General features: G+C 42.5%; 1 protein-coding gene across 1 annotated transcript in view; it reads left to right on the top strand.

Moving 5' to 3' along the window:
• LOC111147984 (AP2 associated kinase 1) overlaps positions 1–19,110 on the top strand; it is a 158,950-nt gene extending 139,840 nt beyond the window's left edge. The window contains exons 17-22 of the mRNA XM_022504321.1: positions 869–964; positions 13,205–13,306; positions 14,336–14,437; positions 15,835–15,945; positions 17,796–17,906; positions 18,802–19,110. Of these exons, the coding sequence (XP_022360029.1) occupies positions 869–964; positions 13,205–13,306; positions 14,336–14,437; positions 15,835–15,945; positions 17,796–17,906; positions 18,802–18,896 (617 nt within the window). The 3' untranslated portion in view covers positions 18,897–19,110. The remainder of the gene's footprint in view (positions 1–868; positions 965–13,204; positions 13,307–14,335; positions 14,438–15,834; positions 15,946–17,795; positions 17,907–18,801) is intronic.
• Positions 19,111–20,979: the final 1,869 nt, after the last annotated feature.

The following is a 20,979-nucleotide window of genomic DNA, read 5'->3' as shown; positions in this document are numbered from 1 at the left end:
TTGCTGTGATCTCATAATTATTTAAAAATAAAAAGTTTTAAAAAAATCTATAGAAGGTAAAATGAGATTTCAACTAAAGAACAAATGAGTATTAAAATACAATGTAAAGAATAGAACTAGAAAACCAGCAAGCCTGGGTTCTGACCTCAGGTTTGGTGGCAGACCTCTGGCTAGCCTCTTAACTTCTGGGCTTCATTTTCTTCTCCGTAAAATGGGAAAACTGTGCTAGAAAATCCTAAGACCCCTTCAAGCCCTGATATCCCACAGGGTGTTTAGATCTCTGTACATCAGCAAGTTTGCCAAGTATAGAATGAGTGTCTTTGATGTTAGATGTAGTCCAGAAGTTAGGGATTGTCTAACCTTGCAACAGACAAGACTCCTATTTCTGTTTCTGTCTGTGTCTGTCTGCCTGGAGCTGTAATAGACATTTGGTGATACAGTGACCCCAGGATGGTAGAGGACACACTGAAGCACCTATACGTCTGTGTTCGATTACAGAGCAGACAGTGTTTGTTTACATGCCATAGTGTGTGATACAGACAATAGTTACTATAGGAATTCTGGAAGAGATCACTGCAGGCTTCCACACAAGGAAGAAGTGGACTCAGGTGTAGGAGTAAACTAGTGTTACCATTGATTGCATCTCTGAGTATGTTGCAGGGACTGGGTTGTATCTCTTACACATATTTTGCCATTACACTGGATTATAGTCACTCATCCCTCTTTACGCTGCCTTTGAGTTCAGATTTACTCTATAATTTGAGCTGTTGGGTTACTAGATGCTAAATTCATCTAGATTTACTTGATGTTTTCTGCTTTTCTCTTTTTTTCTCTCCTTGATCCTTTCTTCCCCTCCAACCAACTCCAGCTGAAAAAAGGAAGGGTGGGCAGACTGTGGATTCTAGCCTCCCACTTCTAAATGTTTCTGATCCTTTCATTCCTCTTCAAGTACCTGATGCACCAGGTAGGTAAATAGAGCTGATCTGAGGTTAAGCAGCTTGATTCTTATGTCCCAGGATCTCATGAGAGTTGTTTAAACACTCCATAAAAAAGACGTGAATTCCAAGCCCTAGTAATAGGTGCTGTTAAATATTTTTTGATTATGAAAACAGCCTGTGTATTAGAGGGAACATTAGTCCAATATGATTATAACATATTCATATATATATTCATATAACATATAGGGACACCTATAAGCGTGTGATAGAAGGAACAAAATGCTAATAGTGGCTAGTATGATGATTGGTTTACTGGTGATTTCCTGTGCAGTTCCTGTTTTCCTATAATGTGCTTTTATTTTATAAATAAAAGTTAATGGGAACATGAGTCAGGAGACTCGGGTTCCCTTCCTGGTACTTGTACTATCTGAAAACCTTCTGTGCTTGACTCTTCATCAGTGAAGTGATTTGGACTGTATGAGTTTGAATATGCCTTTAGGCCTCGTATATACTGATTTTTAAGTGAGCAGTCTAAAAAAAAGTAAGAAATTGTTAGTGTGTTCTGATTGAAATAGCTTTTGAAACAATGGTTGGATGCTTTCTCTTCGGGGTTCATGGATGCCAGTGATTTTCTCCCTACTCTCCTCCCCATCCTTTTGGGGGTGGAGTGAGGGAGTGTGATGTGAGACACAGAAGCTACCCTTTCTCTTCCCTACCAGTCCTTTTGAAAAAACAAATAGATCCAATGCTCTAGAAGCATCTAGCCACCATTTTGTTCCTGATAGTTTTTCTTTTTCTTTCTTTCTTTCTTTTTTTTTTTTTTTTTTACATTCTTACTCCTGCGTATTCTTGGTTTTAAACTAATGGGATCTGTTTGGTTCTTCTTCTCTCCCAGAATGTTAAAGGTATTTGACTGACTCAAGATTGGAAGTGATTGTGATCCTTGTACCATCTACTTAGTAAGACAGACTGCAGCAAGGGTACCATGACGGTTTTTATTTCTTTAGGCAATTTGTTGACCGTCCTTAGGGGAAGCAAAAACTTGCCTCGATCTGGTAGTATTGTGTAACTTTACAGCTTGCTGGACCTGGATGTAAGTCAGAAATACCTAAGGTCACTGAGGAATGATTCAGCATTGGATAGTTAAAGGAAGGAGAAGAAAGGAATCAAGGAGAGGCCCTTTTCTCTCATGTATCGTTCAGGTATGCCTGGCAGGACCTAGACAAGCCAGTTTTTAGCAGAACACTGGAAAGGTACAGGCTGCAAACTGACACCCCTCAGGGTTCTTGCCTATGCTCTTTCCCAGATAGCCCAAGAGCTGTGGAAGCTGGAAGGGTGGCCTCTTGGCACAGGCCAGAAGATGAGGGTCCACAGGCAAGTGGCTGTCCTCTGCAGCTCTCACAGGTGCCCTTCAGATCAGGGACGAGGAACCGGGCACACAAGCCAGGTGGCTCAGGATATCAGCTCCCAGTTGTAGGGATAAGTTATGAAGAGTTGTGAAGATGAGCCTGGGAGGCACCAGAGGTAGATGGCTGCCATCCTCCCTCCCTTATTGTCATCTTTCCTGTCTCCTGATCCTCCATATTTCTCTCATTCTGGGGATTCCTGTTAAAGTGATACTGGTATACACTTCAATAACAATTAAGCCATGGTCCCTCTTGGTTTTAATGGGAAAGGTATTAAAATGGAAGATTCTAATAGAGAATTTCAGGGGTTTCTTACCTGCTTTATGATCTATCAGGCCAGACTCATCAAAAAACATAAATTAGACATGTCACTCCTTTGTGCCACAGTGAATTTTCATATCACTGAGCATAAAATCCAGACTTCTTATCATGACCTGAAAGGCCCTAACTAATCTGGTTAGCTCTCTGGCTACCCCTCTAACCTGAGCTCATAGTATTCTTTTCTTGAGTCTTCCCTCCAGCAGGTGAGGCTTGTTCCCAACTCAGGGCCTTTGCATATGCTGTTAACTCTGCCCGGGAAGCTTTCCTCTATCTCTTTTCCTTCTTGTCATCTGACATTTGGGTCTCTGCTTAAATGCTATCTTCTCAGGCCCATTGTGTTCCTACAGGACTCTTAGTCACACTTCCTGGCCTTTTTCTTCAAAGCACTTACTATGACATTGTAAGTGCTTAGTTCATTTTCTATCTTTTCCCACCAGGATGTCAGTGTCCTGAAGGAAGGACCTTGCTCTCTGATCCAGCATTGCTTTGCCAGTACTAAGAACACTTAGAGTTGGCACTCAATAAATATTTGCAGATTGGATGAATGAGCAAAGTAAAATGTGAGACTGAAAGGCTCACAGTGCCCCCATTGCTCTCCGTTTCTGTCCCCAGCTCCCAAATACCAGACAACGGGCTCCATAGCCTTCCCTCCATGCCCCTGCCAACTCCCAGCCAGGCCTCCCAACCATTCTTTGAGGATGAGTAAATGAAGGCACAGCCCACAGTGTCATGAGGCTGCCAAACCCCAGAGTGGAAGTAGTAGCTAGGCTTAGCAAATCCTTCAGCTCCAACCCTTCCTGGAGCCCTCCAGAATTTGGACTGAGCGGGTGTGTTGCCACTGTGTCTGACTGTTGTATGTACTGTAACATTCAGCCTATACACCATTCAGTTCCATAGCCTCTTTATCCAAGGATGTGGATGGGATATAGATAGGATTGCCCTACATGCTTCCTGGCCATCTTGAAATGTCTGGCTGAAGAAAGGCCTGAGAGTTTAGGGTCTCTGAGACCTCAGCATTGTCTTTGGGACAATGGCCAGTTTGTCTCCCCCCCGCCCCACAACCCACCTCCTGCCCCACTGAAGTACCCGGTTTGTCACTACCTCCAGCCCACTGTGGAGACCAGTCCGGCTCTTTGGTCCATTTGTTTGTTCGTTTTGCATACATTCTTACCTCCACACTCCACCTTCCTGATTGTGAGTCATGAAAATTTAGTCTCCTGACAGCTATATGCCTTTTAATGATTTTAACATTTTCGTTTATGCTTTTAAAATGTTCTCACGTATAATTTCCTTTGATCCTACAAAGAATACTGACTGGTGGGTATATCAAGTAATATCTCATCTTCTTGGGGGTGGGGGTAGGTGAGGCCCCGGGGCTACTGTGACAGGTACTGCTGTATACACTCCTTTTTGTGGCCATTGGGCACCCAGCAGCAAAGGTTTCCTTGTCTGGAGATCAGCAAGGCCTTCGACTGGAGAGCTAAATTTCAGGTTTAGGGAAATACAAAAATGGGTTTGAACTTAAAAGACCTACGTTCTACCTGTATAGTAGCTTGGAAATTTTGATCAAATCACTTAAACTCTGTGTTCCCCTCAAAATTGGTGCCATTAAAACCTACCCCATTGGGCGCCTGGGTGCTCAGTGGGTTAAGCTGCTGCCTTCAGCTCAGGTCATGATCTCAGGGTCCTGGGATTGAGTCCCACTTCGGGCTCTCTGCTCAGCAGGGAGCCTGCTTCTCTCTCTCTCTCTGCCTGCCTCTCCATCTACTTGTGATCTCTGTCAAATAAATAAATAAAATCTTAAAAAAAAAAACAAACCCTATCCCATGGAGTGGCCTGTGATGTTCAGATGAAAGCATGTGTTTGGAATTGCTTTGTAAACTTTAAGTTAGTATAAAGGTAGGAAATGGTCTAATAGCTTTGGTTCTGGGTCCTTATTCCCTGTGGAACAGTCCTACTTACGATAAAGTCTTAGGCAGTGATATTTCCCTCTTACAGAAATTAAACTTGCTCTAGAACCTTTGACCTTTGCACAACTGAGAGCCATTGAAGTAGACTTTCTTGATATAATGATTATTAAACTGTGGGTAAAGGGGACTGAATAATTGAATTTGTTTGGGTTTTCTTAAAGGAGCATTTCTATTGTCCAAAGCATCACAAAACAAATTTTCTTAGGAAATCTCTCATATATATATATATATATATATTATATATATATATGGAATCACAGCTGTGAGCATTTATGTGCTCACAGAGCTGCCAAATGAAGCCTGCCTCTGGTGAGTCGCCAAGTAGTTCACTGATGCCCATGTGCTATGTGTATTCATTTATTTTGCCTTCTATTTGTGTCAAAGAACAGATAAACTATAGGTGGTACCAAATTTAAAACATGGTAGAAGAGAGTGGGGAATTCTCCCTGAACATTGGCTGAACGATTTAATCTTTTGTTGTTTTTTTTTTTAAAACGGTAAAATATATATAACATAAAATTTACCATTTTTAAAGTGGCACTGGTACATTCACACTATTTTTTTGCAACCATTACCATCCATCCACAAAACTTTTTTATCTTGCAAAACTGAAACTCTACCTGTTAAACAGTAAAACTCTCCTTCCTGCAGCCCTTGGCAGTCCCCATTCTACTCTCTGTCTCTATGAATTTGACTGCTCTGCATACCCTCACATAGGTGGACTCATATGGTATCTGTCATGTTATCATTGGCTCATTTCACTTAACTTAATGTCCTCACGGTTCATTCATGTTGAAGCATGTGTCAGAATTGCCTTCCTTTTTAAGGCTGACTAATATTCCACTGTATGTACATAGCCACATTTTGTTTATCCATTCACCTGTTGGCCACGTGGGTTGCTTCCATATTTTGGCTCTTGTGAATAATGCTTCAGCAGCATGGGTGTGCAAATGTCTCTCCAAGATCCAAGATTTTGGGGGTTTATATGTCCAGAAATGGAATTGCTAGATCCTATGGTAATTCTATTTTTTTATTGGAGAATCACTGTATTATTTTCCATAGCAACTATATCTTTTTACTTTTCCTCTAACAGAGGACAAGAGTTTGAAGGAGAGATTTTCAGAGCAACTCCTTAACACTGATTTCTCAACATCAGTGTTCCACAAGACTAAGCAAGAATGCATTAGTTGCCCCATGAGAGCTGCTTCCTAGAATCAACAGCTTCTAAAAACTGTGCCTGCTGGTTTATGGCACTTCATCGTCTCTTAGAAAGTAGGCAAGAGAAGATGTGTTTTCTTACTGGTTTGTTGTCAAGATAGGCTTTCCTCCCAGAGCTCTTTGCCTGGCATCTTCCTCACTTCCAGCTGCTGGTTTGGGATATTGAAAAGTCCAAGGTTGAGCACCTCTGTGTCTTTGCTCTGGAAAGTTTCTCTTTCTGCATTCAGTTCCCTGAAATGAAGTTGGAATGGGGAATGGTGGTTGATTTGGCTTCCAGCTTGCAGATGTTACAGACAGTTTAGTGTCTGGTTTCTTAAAGATAGGAACTATTTAAAGTGACTAGATTTTAAAAACAGCATCTCTCATCACAAGACTTCAGATAAGATGTAAATTCCCAAAGCCGCAAAGCTGTAGCAACGAGACCATCTCTTTTGATGGGGCTGGCATCAAGCTCTTCCATGTTTGTTAGTCCAAGCTGCTCTACTCCTCCTGGTCTTATTCCTGATGAAGTCTGGAAAGGTCCTTGAGCGAAGCCTTCCCCTTCTTAACCTATGTAATAAGCAGATACCTATCCTCTCTTTTGATATTTTGAAAGAGAGAAAACTCACAACTTGCAGTATATCCCAGTCTCAAATCAGGAAGCAGTTTTGATTATCTAACCTTAGACAGGTTTACAAAGGATTTATTACCTTCTTGCCTATTCATATTTTCAATAAGTTGTGAGAGAAACATAAGAGAAGACTCTGGAATGGACTAATTCCTACCTCTTCCTCTCTTCCCTAGTCCCCAGTGCCATTTGACTTATGCTTGAGAGGAGAGAGAGGGGTGCTCAAAAGATCCTTTTTCCAAGTCCCCTCTTAATTTTTCAAAGTACTAACAATCTTCTCCTTTATTTTTAAAATTTATTTTTATTTTTTAATTTTTAAGAATATTTTATTAATTTATTTGAGAGACAGAGAGAGTACTAGAGTGGGGTGAGGGGCAGAGGGAGAAGCAGAACCCTCTGAGAAGGGAGCCCAATGTGGGACTTGATCCCAGGACTCCAGGATCATGACCTGAACTAAAGGCAGACCTGTAACCAACTGAGCCACCCAGCTGCCCTCCTTTATTTTTTTTAAAAGATTATATTTATTTTTATTTTTGAGAGAGAGATTATAAGCTGGGGTGACGGGCAGAGGGAGAAGCAGACTCCCTGCTGAGTAGCAAGCCTGATGTAGGACTCCATCCCAGGACCCTGGGGTCATGACCTGAGCCAAAGGCAGATGCGTAACCAGCTGAGCCACCTAAGTGCTCCATTCCTCTCCTTTAAGTGCACTCTCAGTCTCCAGTGCCCAGGCTAACTCCTTCCACATCCACTTTGCTCCAGGGGTCCACCTTCTCAGTCCTCTCCCCGTGATTTCAGTGTTTTTCCATGCTCCTAACCAGACTCGTTTTTATTTGGGAACCTTAGAGACTTGAGAAAGAACTGAGTCTAGTAACAGGGATATGATAAGAAAATACCACTAACAGGAAAACAGAAGCAGACAATTCTTTTTTTTTTTTTTTTTTAAAGATTTTATTTATTTATTTGACAGAGAGAGATCACAAGTAGACGGAGAGGCAGGCAGAGAGAGAGAGAGAGGGAAGCAGGCTTCTTGCTGAGCAGAGAGCCCGATGTGGGACTCGATCCCAGGACCCTGAGATCATGACCTGAGCCGAAGGCAGCGGCTTAACCCACTGAGCCACCCAGGCGCCCCAGAAGCAGACAATTCTAAAAGAAGAGATATAAATTTACCATTAAATATAGATTTTGTAAAAGTCCATCATGATGATGAATCCAAGAAGAGCCATTTATGAAACAGATGCTGCAATGTCTGCCATCCCCTTGGAAAAGGGGAAAACCCCACCACCTCATGCTTGATGAACATCTAAGGCAGCGCGGACCCACTCAGATCCTGCTCGTTTACATTCTTTCCTTTTCTAAAAAATTATTCTAAGAGGCACCAGGGTGGCTCAGTCAGTTGGGCATCTGACTGGTGATTTCTTTCTCTCAGACCACGCTGCCTCCTCTCACATTTCACTTTGTTCAAAGAATTCTGCCTTTCCTGATCTCATACCAAGACACGTGGGTAAAATCTGAAACTCTGCCCATTCTCACTCTAATCCCAGGCATCTGTGGCCTCATTAGATGTCAACAAATCGTGAAATGCCCAGGGAGAACTTACTTGAAGTTTGGGATCTTAAAAAACACTTCCTGCACATGTTCCTAAATTCACCACCCTCTTCTCGGCACTGCTGGTCCCCATCCACCCCCTTCATGACATGTGGTCTCTCAGAGCGTCTTTCTGTAACTCTCAGAGAGCAGATAGAATTCCTAACGTGAGTCATATCAAGGGCGGCCTGTGCTGCACATGGAAGGCCTGCCGGCCGTGATTTAGAAACTCTCAGCCTCCTGTAGCCTTCCTTGTGCAGCCCATTACACCCTGTTCTCTGGTTCTTCACTTAAAGTGATCAAAAATGAGGGATGCCTGGGTGGCTCAGTTGGTTAGGCGGCTGCCTTCGGCTCAGGTCATGATCCCAGTGTCCTGGGATCGAGTCCCACATCGGGCTCCTTGCTCATCAGGGAGCCTGCTTCTCCCTCTTCCTCTGCCTGCCATTCTGTCTGCCTGTGCTTGCTCTCTCTCCCTCTCTCTCTCTGACAAATAAATAAATAAAATCTTTAAAAAAAAAAAAAGTGATCAAAAATGAGCAGTAATACCTTGAGATGTGACTTCTTCTAAGAGCCTTCACTTTCTAAAGCAACCAAAGCCTTAGTTCAACCAGAAGACTGAATCTCTAGTATGTAGAAGATTGGGGTCCTAGTCCTAATTAGCTCTCTGGTTTACCTGCTGTAAGCTCTCAGGCAGGTGGCTTTGCCTTTCTGGAACTGATTCCTTCATCTGTAATCGAGAAGGCTAATTGAGTAAGATCTGAGGCTCCTCCTAGGGCCAACATGTCTTTGCTAATTTGGCCGTTGTGCAGGGGGCCATGGCTCTGTGAAAACCTGTTCTCCCATGTCGACGAACATAGGCAGACCCTATAGGCAGCATGTGGAGGAAACTGTGAAGTCAAGTCCGAGCTCTACCATGTTCCATCTGTGACTTTGGGCAAGGCACACAGTCTCTTTCTCCATCCTTCTCAACTCCATCCGTATTCCCAAACCCAGGTCTTTTTGTGAATAATGGATGAAAATGCTTGACATTGAACTCTACAAAGGGAAGTGATAACCGTAGTTAGAATGGCTGCTGGACACCCACACTGAGTCGCTGAGAGTCTTCTGTCCTCTCGAAAGCGCTAGGTATGGCGGAGTGGGATTGCACACTCCGTCTGTGCCCTCACTCCTAGTTCTCTATCTGCTCCTGCCCTGTCCCTGCTCCTCCCTCCCACGTGTCAGTATTCGAGGATTCTCGAGCAGCAGTGACCATACAGACTAGCCGTGTGAATTACCTGTTACTTGAGGTTCGGTCAGAAGATAAGCCCCCTAAATTGGGCAACTTACCCCATCCCCACCCTGTCTGTCTCACCACACGCACGCACGCAGGCACGGACATGTACACAAGTACTTTTTTTTTTTTACCCCCCTCATGTTATCTTTTTGCTAATGGCTAATAAAAATACTCAGTTCTTACTGAAGTACCTGACTTTCTGGTTGACCCCCTCTTCCTCCCCACCTCCCTAATGAAGCAGAGATGTGACGCGGGATACGAGAGGAAAGTCTGAGAACTGGGGATGCAGAGACTAAGAAGATAGCTTCCCTGTCTATAGTCCTTTGTAAGGGCTGCAAGAAAAGTAAGTGCAGAGTGGTCCAGACGGTTCCCAATGTGGCAGGGAGGATTGGGAAAGGAGCAGAAGAGATGATACTTGAAAGACCAGTACAGAAACGTGGTAGGAGGTATGTCCGTTGTACAGTTGAGGAAGTAAGGACAGAAATTCGAGGACCAACCCCATGGTCGCAACCTCTCGCTGGAGAGGCTAGAATTCAGACTGGAGAGGCTAGAATTCAGACTCGCGTTTGGCTAGCCCAAGCTTTATCACCGAGGTAAACTAGTGTTTGAAAGATAAGCAGGTAATTTGGGAGTCGTTACTTTCTATCCATTGCTTTGAGATTGTGATTGTGCGAGTGCTAAAAGTGAAAGAAGCAAATAATTACTTTCCTGCACATGAAAGAAGCTCTTTTTCGGTGTAAAACAGAAGCTAGTGTTCAGCATAATGAAGAATTAGACTTTTCAAGAAGACCACCTTCTTTTTGCTTGTATGCTAAAAACTGTCACATTTTTAAACATCTTTTCTGCTAATAAGATGTTATGCATGATGCAAGATTAATGCTGATGTGATTACGCTTGGATATTTGGTCAGTACTCTGGGGTTTTTCCCCCCCTGCTGTTGAGAAGCTTCTTTTCCTCTCTCTTCCTTTCTTCAATATAAATACCAGGTGTAAAGGAGAGAAAGTTAGCAGATTGTCATTTAACTCAAAGATATCCACGTCCAAAGATGGTAAATTGATATCACATATAAAAATCTTTTTCTGCAGTGTGTTACTTGTACCAAAGCAAATTATCTTGCCAAGACATTAAAATCCATGATTTGGTTTCAGTCCCTCAACAAATACCAATTTTGTCTTTATTTATCTTGATTCCTGATGGCCTAGAAGAATGCAGATTCATTAAAATGTCATGTACACCTACTTGAACTTTAAGTCACTTCCTTTTCTCAGACATTTTCATTTTAGTTTTACCTTAATGGCATGTTATTTCTGTGATAGAAAAAAGGATGTCGGCAGGCTTTTAACAGGGCAAGTTAAAGAGTTTATGTGGCCTCAACCTCTTTACAAGTAAAAGGAGGTTGAGCTCTTAATTCCCTTCTTTGTGTAAGATTCTGTGATTCAGGATTTTGTTTCAAGTAATGCTCTCTACCTTTAATAAGTTGAAGATAAATAGAGACTTGTTGATGGATCAAGGCTGAAAAAATCATGAAGAAATCTTAATGTGTGCACTTACCACACATTAACTTATTGGGTGTGACAAATCCGGTGGCTTCTTCTATCCTTTTGTTTCCCAGCCAGAAGACATCTGAAGTAATCCGTCTTCAGGTTTAAGTGCATTTCATGAGATTTGACCATAGAATGATAAGTGTACCAGCTTGTCACAGGCTCTCAGTTGGCAGACAATAAATGATTGTTGAAGTTAACTTAGACATATTTTGATTCACTTGCTGAGTTACACAGCATTTCTAAATGCAAGTCCAAAAATTTTTTTTTCGAAACTAAGCCCAGGAAGGGATATGAATGCATAAAGACTTATATGCATATGTTTATGGCAGCTTTATTTTAATAGCTAAAAACTAGAAACAACCAAATGTCTTATCAAGTGGTGAATGATTAAACAAAATGTGGTACATTCATACACTGAAACACTACACAGCAATAAAACTGAACAAACTTTGCAGCAATGTCCACAATTGCCAAACTGTGGAAAGAGCCAAGATAGCCTTCAACAGACGGATGGATAAAGAAGATGTGGTCCATATATACAGTGAAATATTACACAGCCATCAGAAAGGATGACTACCCAACTTTTGCATCAACATGGACAGGACTGGAGGAGATTATGCTGAGTGAAAGAAATCAAGCAGAGAAAGTCAATTATCATATGGTTTCACTTACTTGTGGAGCATAAGGAATAATAGCATGGAGAACATTAGGAGAAGAAAAGGAAAAGTGAAGGGGGGGAATCGGAGGGGGAGATGATTTATGAGAGGGATTGTGGACTCCAAAAAACAGAGGATTTTAGACGGGAGGGGGATGAGGGAATGGGTGAGCCTGATGATGGGTATTAAGGAGGGCATGGATTGCATGGAGCACTGGGTGTTACAAGTAAACAATGAATGTTGGAACACTACATCAAAAACTAATGTATTATGTGGTAACTAATATAACACAATAAAAAACAAAACAAAAACAACAACAAAACAAACACACTACTATGCCATGACAGGTAGGGATCTCAAAAGCATTATGTTAAATGAAAGACATCAGGGGTGCCTGGGTGGCTCAGTGGGTTAAGCCTCTGCCTTCGGCTCAGGTCATGATCCCAGGGTCCTAGGATCGAGCCCTTCATCGGGCTCTCTGCTCAGCAGGGAGCCTGCTTCCCCCCTCTCTCTCTGCCTGCCTCTCTGCCTACTTGTGATCTCTGTTAAATAAATAAATAAAATCTTTAAAAAAAAAAATGAAAGACATCAGACAGAAGAGAGTACCTACTCTATGGTTCCCTTTATAGGAAATTCTAGAAAAGGCAAAACTATAGGGACAGAAAGTAGATCAGTTGTTGCCAGGGTCTGGGGGTAACAGGATGGCACTGACTAGAATAGGTACGAGGGTAATTTTGGGGATAATGGAAATGTGCCACATCATTTCAGTGGTGCTTACATGAATGTGTGCATTTATCAAAACTCAGCAAATTGTACACTTGAAATTGGTGGCTTTTATTCATTGTACATTGTACCTCAAATTTTTTTCAACTTTTTATTTAAATTCCAGTTAACATACAGTCTAATATTAGTTTCAGGTGTAGAATTTAGGGATTCATCACTTATACACAACACCCAGTGTTCATCACAACAAGTGTCCTCCTTAATACCCAGCACCCATTTCGCCCTCCCCCCTCCCCTCCTCCCCCCTTCTAGCGATCTTCAAGTTTGTTCTGTATAGTTAAGAGTCTGTTTTATGGTCTGTCTCTCTCTCTCTTTTTCCCCCCCATGTTCATCTGTTTTGTATCTTAAATTCCTCATGAGTGAAATCATATGGTATTTCTTTCTCCGACTGACTTATTTCACTTAGCATGATACCCTCTAGGTCCATCCATGGTGTTGCAAATAGCAAGATTTCATTCTTTTTGATGGCTGAGTAATATTTTATTGTATACATATGTATGGACCACATCTTCTTTATCCATTCATCAGTTGATGGACATTTGGGCTCTTTCCATAGTTTGGCTGTTGCTGCTATAAAAGGTGTATGTATCCCTTCAAATCAGTATCTTTGTATCCTTTGGGTAAATACTTATAACTCAAATTTTAAAACAAACAAACTTAGGGCAGTATCTTGAATGACTTACAAAGTGACTACTTCACCTGGGGAAATCATCACTTTTAAATTTTGAACTTTAGAAGCTTATTTTTAATTAACAGTAAAAGATACTAACAGTCTTTGTTTTTATGATGAATTGGTATAAAAGTTTGACCCCAAAATGTGTTTGTATAGAAAATGGTAAATGATCAACTTGCTTTAATATCTCACTGCATTTTTGCTTTCTCTTTGCCTCTCTGCCCAACCTAGAAAAACTAATTGAGGGACTCAAATCTCCTGACACTTCTCTCCTGCTCCCTGACCTCTTGCCTATGACAGACCCTTTTGGTAGCACTTCCGATGCTGTAATTGGTAAAGTCGTCGTCTCTGTTTCTTCAGTCCTGCATGATACATGTGTCTGTTTCAAGAACGATCACTAACTGGTTAGCAGATCCCCAGGGGATAGCCCTTCCGAGGAGTGGAAAGTGCCACAAAGCCTCCTTTAGCCTTATTTGCTATCACCCCAAAGGAAGAGTTTTCTCTGCCTTCCCGGGACACCACAGTTAGGTTTGCTTTGCCTGAGATGTCTAGAGGGACTTGTTTTTGAATGAGGAGGAATGGAAAAAATTCACCATTAGTTACAAAAGCTTCATGAAGGAAATTGGTTTCATTCTGGGACCTTACCTTTAGCAGATTCTTCTTTAGAAGGCCCCGTATGTGCCACGTATCTGTAACGGGCAGCACTAGCCCAGCGGTGACAGGAAACACTTGCCCAGTGGTGAAGCCCCACAAGTAGAATCCAGGCAAGGGGCTTGGTCCACTCAGTCTGCTATTGCCCTGTGCTCCTACAGCAGGGCAGGCGAGACGTACAAGATATCAAGGTCCCCTGTACTCTGGGGCCCATAGTCCTCAAACTCAGAAAGGCCATGAGCCGAGAGAGGGGGGGGGCCTCCAGCTGTGGGATGTCAGACAGCGTGAAATACCTCCCCGCTACAGCAGGGAGTGGGATTTGAGATGGACTTGTGGCCTTTGCGAGGCACAGAGGACGTCTGCCCCCAGGTTCATCCCTTAAGAAAAGCAAAATTACCATAAGATATTATGGTGCCTTTCAGCCTGTGTCTTCTGACATGGAAGAAATCTGCTAGGTGGCCCGTGTTCTGCATTTATCTGTAAAAAACAAAGACTCGCCAGGACTCATCAGATCAGTTAACCCTGCGCATGCATGCTCAGTCAGGGAAGCCCAGACAGCAGACATACAGTAACTTCTTGGGCTGCCCATCTTGCCCGAGACTGGCACTTGAGAGCCCCATAGAAGAAAGCCTCCACAGAATTGTCTAAAGAACCTTTTGACTCCTCTTCCCTTACCCTCTGTTCTCCTTTCTTAATGCTCTGTTACAAAAGAAAAGGCCGATGTTGCTGTTGAGAGTCTCATACCAGGACTGGAGCCCCCAGTGCCCCAGCGCCTTCCATCTCAGACGGAATCTGTGGCCTCGAACCGCACAGGTCAGTCCGGTCTCTCTGCAGATGCAGGGACCGTTCACTGTGGTGGCCTTCGCGGTCAGCCTTTCCATCTACAGCAGGTGACCCTCTTCTTTTTCAGCCTGGTCAGTTGCCCCTAGAATGGTCAGATGCCCCTAGAATGGGGGTACAGCCCCAGCTTCTAGAAGTTGAGTGATACCATTCCAAGCTGAAGAGCAGAGTATTTTTGGAGCCATGTTCTCTGTAGAGTGGTCCTTGGACTTTCTCTGGTTACGGTATTTCCTTATTTAAGATTCTTTTCACTGGTGTCAGGTTCCCTGCACCCCCTTCCCTAAAAAATTCTGCTGAGCTGCAGGGATGACTGGACTCCTCCAAGGTTTCTGAGCCACTTTCCAGCGAGTGGTGTCAGTAACTTCGTGGAGCTCACCCTCTGGATGTGGACGTTCTATTCCCAGCCCAGTGTTTTTAGCTTATATGGATGGTTTGCTGTTAAATTGTAGGCAGAGTTGAAATCTTCCCTGGTCCGGCATTGTTTTTACCCTAATTTCAAACTTCTCTCTTAATAGAATCCTTTACTATCCATAAATCCAGAGTTGATAGCCTGCATTTTTATTGAGCCCATAGTTACCTTGGTAAAAGTGTCTGATTTCCTACCTTGGGACAGAAAACAATTGGAAGTCTGGGAACTATGAAAATAAACTCAAGGAGGTGGGGGGGGGGGGATGAATAAAGAAGGTGAGATGGTTCCTTTGCCTCTTGCTTACTTGACTTGTCCAAAACTTCCCTAGAGAACAATTTATATGTTAAAATGCTTGAGCTCCGCATTTTGCCTTCTCTCTGTTCCTTACCCAAAAGAAAAATCATATATTCAGAGAAGCAATTCAAATTGAAAGAATATTATTAAGAAGCAAGATCATTTTGTTTTGAATGGGGATCTGGTTGAGATTTAGAAAATGCTGCTTAACCATGTCATATTCTGCTGATAATAAGCCAGGGACATCCCCCTCCTAGTCAGCTTCAATACCTCACCCTGTCATACCTTTTCCCCTGATTGTTTAGGGAAAGTTTAAATGAAACTCTTTAATGGCAAAGTCCTTTTTTCCCCAAGTGGCATTTGCTGAGAACTGAGTTGCTGAAGGGTTCTTGGCATCCAGATCACATATTTGCTGACCCAGCAACCTCTGAGCAAAGAAGTATTCCATATTTGATGTTGTTGATGTTAAGAGGAATCTAGAAGTACATATTTCTATCAATGAAAATGCTGGGGGCTTAACGTGTTACTTGTGGTTTTCTTTCTCCCGCCTTGGCTTGTACGTATGACATGTAAATGCAGTAACTTCAAGCCTAAACTCTAATCTCATGATATTGTGTGTGCCATTTAATGCCATCACTGACCTGCGATGCTGTCAATCTGGACTCAGATTCTCTCACCGGGGAAGATTCCCTGATTGATGGCTCCCTGCTTTCTAACCCTACTACTGACCTTCTGGAAGAGTTTGCCCCCATAGTGATCTCTGCTCCAGCCCATAAAGGTAAAATGCTTTCCTGTCCTCGGGCTCCCATGTGTCCTTCAAGGAGAACTGAATGAGTCCTGAGAATTTTCCTTACCGAAAGTCTTTGCCAGTGAAGTGGTCTCACCCCCTCCTTCATGTAGGAAACCTGAGTTTGTACTTAGCCTCTCTGTTAAAAATCACTCTCGGGAAGAGTGCCTTGTAAAGCTTAGACAACAGATTGGTGGAGCCATTGCTTTCCGGCTATCATGGGGACAGCATATAGTCCCTGTTCTCCATGAAAGGCAGAGCTCTGTGCCTTTGCAGTCAGCGCAAGTAGATGGTTCAGTTGACTGTCCACTGACTGACTGTTGTCATTAATATACTTGTTAGCCTTAGACCTTAAAATTGTTCATCAAATCTGATTTCAAGTTTTTGGGTAGTGATTGCTCAATAAAGCAGCAGGCATAAGTCCTCAAAAGTCAGTCTTCAAAGACTGAACTTCGCAAAGGTTTAAATTTTGAGTCATGACTGATTACTGGATTTCTCTTTCTCATCTGCCATTTTCATTTCTTAGTCCTGGGTTGATACCAGTTTGAAAGGCTGCTGGACAGAAATAGCTTGAAATGAGTTCCCTTCAGTGAGCTGTTTATAAAAGTGACAGGCACAGGATGCAGGCGTTCACTAAACTTCTTTCTCTACTGTGGGTAGTGAAGTCGGTTTTCTGGAAGGAGCAAATGTATGGAAAAGGAGCAGTGTAAGTTTATTCTGAAAGAAACTCGAGAAGGAAGCCTCCCCAAGAAGTCTGAAAATAATTAGTTTTATGGTTTCGGTGGTAATAGCTGAGTTTTTGTTTTTATCCTCGATGGCATTAAAATTATTATGTTTTTATAGAGTGTGTGTTTAACCAGTTATGTCTGGCAGGAGTGTCAGCGGCGGTATGTAATTACAGAGAAACATCACTTGCAAAATAGGTGCTCAGCTAGCACTTGCCCATAGGGTAATCTTAGAATGGAGGAGAATATTCTAACAAACTTAAGCTTGAAATCCCAGGGCATGTGATCTTGGGCCCCAGCGTTCCCTGAGGCATCAGAGTTGATGGAAAGTCACAGGGCAGCAAGTCCTTTCAGAAGTATTTTATTTGCCTTGTATACAGCAGTTGCTTCTTTTTTAAAATTTTAATTTAAAGTTGAATTAATTAACACATAGTGTAGGTAGCAGTTGCTTTTTTTTTTTTTTTTTAAGATTTTATTTATTTATTTGTCAGAGAGAGAGAGGGAGAGAGAGCGAGCACAGGCAGACAGAATGGCAGGCAGAGGCAGAGGGAGAAGCGGGCTCCCTGACGAGCAAGGAGCCCGATGTGGGACTCGATCCCAGGACGCCGGGATCATGACCTGAGCCGAAGGCAGCTGCTTAACCAACTGAGCCACCCAGGCGTCCCTAGGTAGCAGTTGCTTCTTCAAGAGCTACTAATTACCTCCCCCCTGCCCCTGGCTGCGAGTTTCTTGAGTATTGTTTGTTAGTCAGGCCTCTGTTTGCTTAATAAGGAAGATAAATGACTAATTCCTGGGCCTTTGTGAATTACTGGCACTGAAGAGATCCCTCACAGTAACTACAATGAGTGGTTTTAAAACGGTAGCGGAGAATTCATCCTCTAACACTTCTCCCTGACCATTTACGAAAGTCTTAACATGGCCAGCTTGAAACCATTTTTTTTCTGTTTCCCTATTTTCCAGTTTTGCTACTTTTATTTCAAGTCATGAAAATAAGCATTTTCACCTTCAAAAACAACAGCGATTGTATAGTTGGGAACTTTGTGCCCTTACATGTTCTCTCATTTGCTAATCTCTACCTCTATTGTTTCTGCTTGTGTACTTGCATTCTGTATTAAGCTGCAGAAGATAGTAATCTCATCTCAGGTTTTGATGTCCCTGAGGGCTCGGACAAGGTGGCAGAAGATGAGTTTGACCCTATTCCTGTATTGATAACCAAAAACCCACAAGGTAAGAAAGAGAGGATGTGGAAAAGAGAAGAGCTGGACATCACAGCTCACTACAAAATAGTAATGTACCTAATCTCCAAGAGGGGAAAAAAGCACCCGCACTTAACAAAGGAAACAGGGGATAATGGCAGACCGTGGGGCTGAAGCAGGATAAGAAAGAGATACAGGTACAGACGGAGATACAGTTATCTTAAAGCTTGGCCGTGGTGTTTACTTAGAAGGAATGTATTTAATACTTTGACCAAAATCTGGCTTTTACAAAGTTATCAAGAGAAAAATAAAGTGGAAACTTAGTGAAAACCGGAAGGCGTATATTTTTTAAAAAGCACGGAACATTTCTTGAGCATGATTAGAATAATCTGTAATAAATATTCTTCCCAAAGAGATGAAGGATGGTGCTTGGATACCATTTGCATCTTTTGGACATTCGTGAAGCATCCTTTATCCTCCCTGATGGGTTAAAATTATTTCAATGTGCCATGAGACCCTGAATTGCCATGGGACCATCTATATATTTCTTAAAGCCCATTTCTATTGCAGTGGTCTTAGTAACTAATTTCTCCCCAAAGCAAAAACTGTTGATTTTTACTTTGTCAGGGAGATGATTCGATGTTATCAGGAAGTTAGGGTCCAGCCAGCAGTTCTCAGGCAGAATGTCTATTCATTTGAAAATAGCATCCTCTTTGCAAGGCGTTCTGCCTCTAGTGTGGTGTGCCTGGAGTTTTGGTGGGAGGTGGTGGATACCTAGCTTGTATGTTTAAAAATCAACATGTAAGAGTTTGCAAATGTAAACTTTGCTTCTCTAGGGTTTGGTTTGGTTTCTCCTTTGCTTGCTCTGCACATCTAAACCTTAACCCTCTGTGTTTTGTACTGAATTCCTATCTCTCCACTTCCAGGTGGGCACTCTAGAAACAGCAGTGGGAGCTCTGAGTCCAGTCTTCCCAACCTAGCCAGGTCTTTACTGTTGGTGGATCAGCTCATAGACCTGTAGCCGGGACCCAGTAGCAGAGGCAATTCTGTAACCTTCACACCGTAATACACGTTTTCGTTACGGAGTTATAAGAAAAAAGGATTTTTTAAAAAATCTACGAATAAAGGGCCCTCTGGCCCTTATCTCCTACCCCTTGCCTTCTCCTGTAGAAACGATAAGGAAAGAAAATCACTTTGGCCCTCCAGATACTCCTTGGCCAGTTCCTCCCTGTTAGTTTGCTGTGTTTTCTCATTACCCTTCTTCAATAGCATTATCTTAAATCAAGCGCTAGATGCCATGAGCTTCTCTGCTGGAATCAACTCCACCCAAAGCTTAACTGTAACTGAAACTAGTGAATTGACACCCTTGTCTCATTCTTGCTAGGAATGGCCTCCCAGACCAATCCTCTCAGCCCCTGTCTCCTTTGGCCAGATGCTGATGAATGTGTTTCTCTGTTTTTGCTTTTTACGCTGCTGCATTATATCATGAGGACGTGGCTTCTTCAGTTGGTCTTGACTCTGGGCAGTAGCCTGGAGATGGGTGTGTGACTTAAGAGAGGGTAAAACTGACTGACAGATGGGATGTGTTTGAAAAGAGCAATTGAGCCCAGCTCTAGCCCACCAGCTCTGACCTTGTTTGATCGTAGACCTAGCCAAGGGATTTTACACCCCATGCAACCTGCCCAGCATTCATCCAGCATTCTGGCTTCCATTGAACCGTGATTTCTCAGATCTGGAGACGTGACTGCAAGTACTTGAGATCCTTGGATAAAATGTGTACGTTATATAAAACCCAAGTATTGCCATTCCTTTTCATGTTAACTGTCCCGAGCCGGGATCTCAGAATTAGACCAAAATGAGACAATGGTGGTAATATGATACCTTTTATTAGAAGACTTTTCACTGGGGGGTGGATGGGGGAGGGGAAGGAATTGTAGCAGAAACAGATGTATTTTTCTTGTGATTTTTATTTTGAATCAAATATTGTAAATTGTGTATAAATGAAGACGCTGAATAGTTCTGTTTCCACTTGGCGTTTCAAGTCTGATATCAGGTGTCTGTACAGGGTTTTGATCTCTTTCCCTTGTATAACTACACAGCAATCCTACAGTGTAACATATGGAATCATTTTGAGTAGACTGTGTGTTGCTATAAGCTTTCAGCAGGTCCTCTGTCTTTGTAGAATAAGCATGTTGTTTATTTTCAGATAATCAGAAATAAGTGTGCTGACAAGCTAGGCACAATTTGATTCTGGCTACTTACCTTTCTTTCTCTCTGATGTTTGAATCGAAGGATGCAGCCAGCAGAATATGTCCAGTTGGTTTTCCTTGGCTTCCTAGATTAAAAAGCAAAACAAAGCGTAGTTCCTCACTAACCTTAGAATATTGTTCATAAAATAAATAAAGGACCCTGCACTGACATGACAACATGCCTCATGGTCAACCTCTGTATATGTCCTTACTCGTTGGAGTGTATTTTGTTTTTCCTCCCATAGAAAGCAATTTTATAAAATTGCCCTTTTGAAATGAGGTGGGCACAGAGAAGCCCGTTGTGGTTCTCTTCCTTGAGTGCCACTTGCCATGATCAGAAGGGGAAACTCTTAATTGATCAGATTTGTACAAATAAAATTCCACGCTCATTTGTTTGTTTCTCTATCTAGTACTTTTGTTTCTTTTTCCACACGTTTGCACTTTAAGGGGGGTGGGGAAGAAAGTTGAGCAGGCAACAACGGCCTACAAAACGTGGCACTTTGGAGGTCAAGCTTTGACCCCAGAAATGTGAGAACAGCCTTTGAAAGGCATGGGAGGAAAAGTCTGAATCTTTCAGTCTTCCTTCTGACTTTAAATACTTCCTGTGCCAGCTGGAACTAGATGAGCTAAGTAAAGGCCTCTGTTAGGATAATGGATCATTTCCAAAGTTGAGGGAGGCACAACCTTCCTGCTGAAGATAAAAAAAGATGTCCTTGAAGAACTCTCCACGATGGGACAGCAGTGAAAATGGGACTCGGTTTGCCCCGTTATGGACAGGAATATTACTGAAGATCGAAACTGTATTCTTTTTCCTGGACATAGAAAGAATGTACAAACTAATGAAGGAAATGTTTA

This window comes from Enhydra lutris, unplaced genomic scaffold (genome assembly GCF_002288905.1).
Source record: "Enhydra lutris kenyoni isolate GAN:26980312 unplaced genomic scaffold, ASM228890v2 scaffoldscaffold18, whole genome shotgun sequence".
Lineage (NCBI taxonomy): Eukaryota > Metazoa > Chordata > Mammalia > Carnivora > Mustelidae > Enhydra > Enhydra lutris.
The sequence above is the reverse complement of the archived record's forward strand: the minus strand, read 5'-3'. Positions and strand labels throughout refer to the sequence as shown.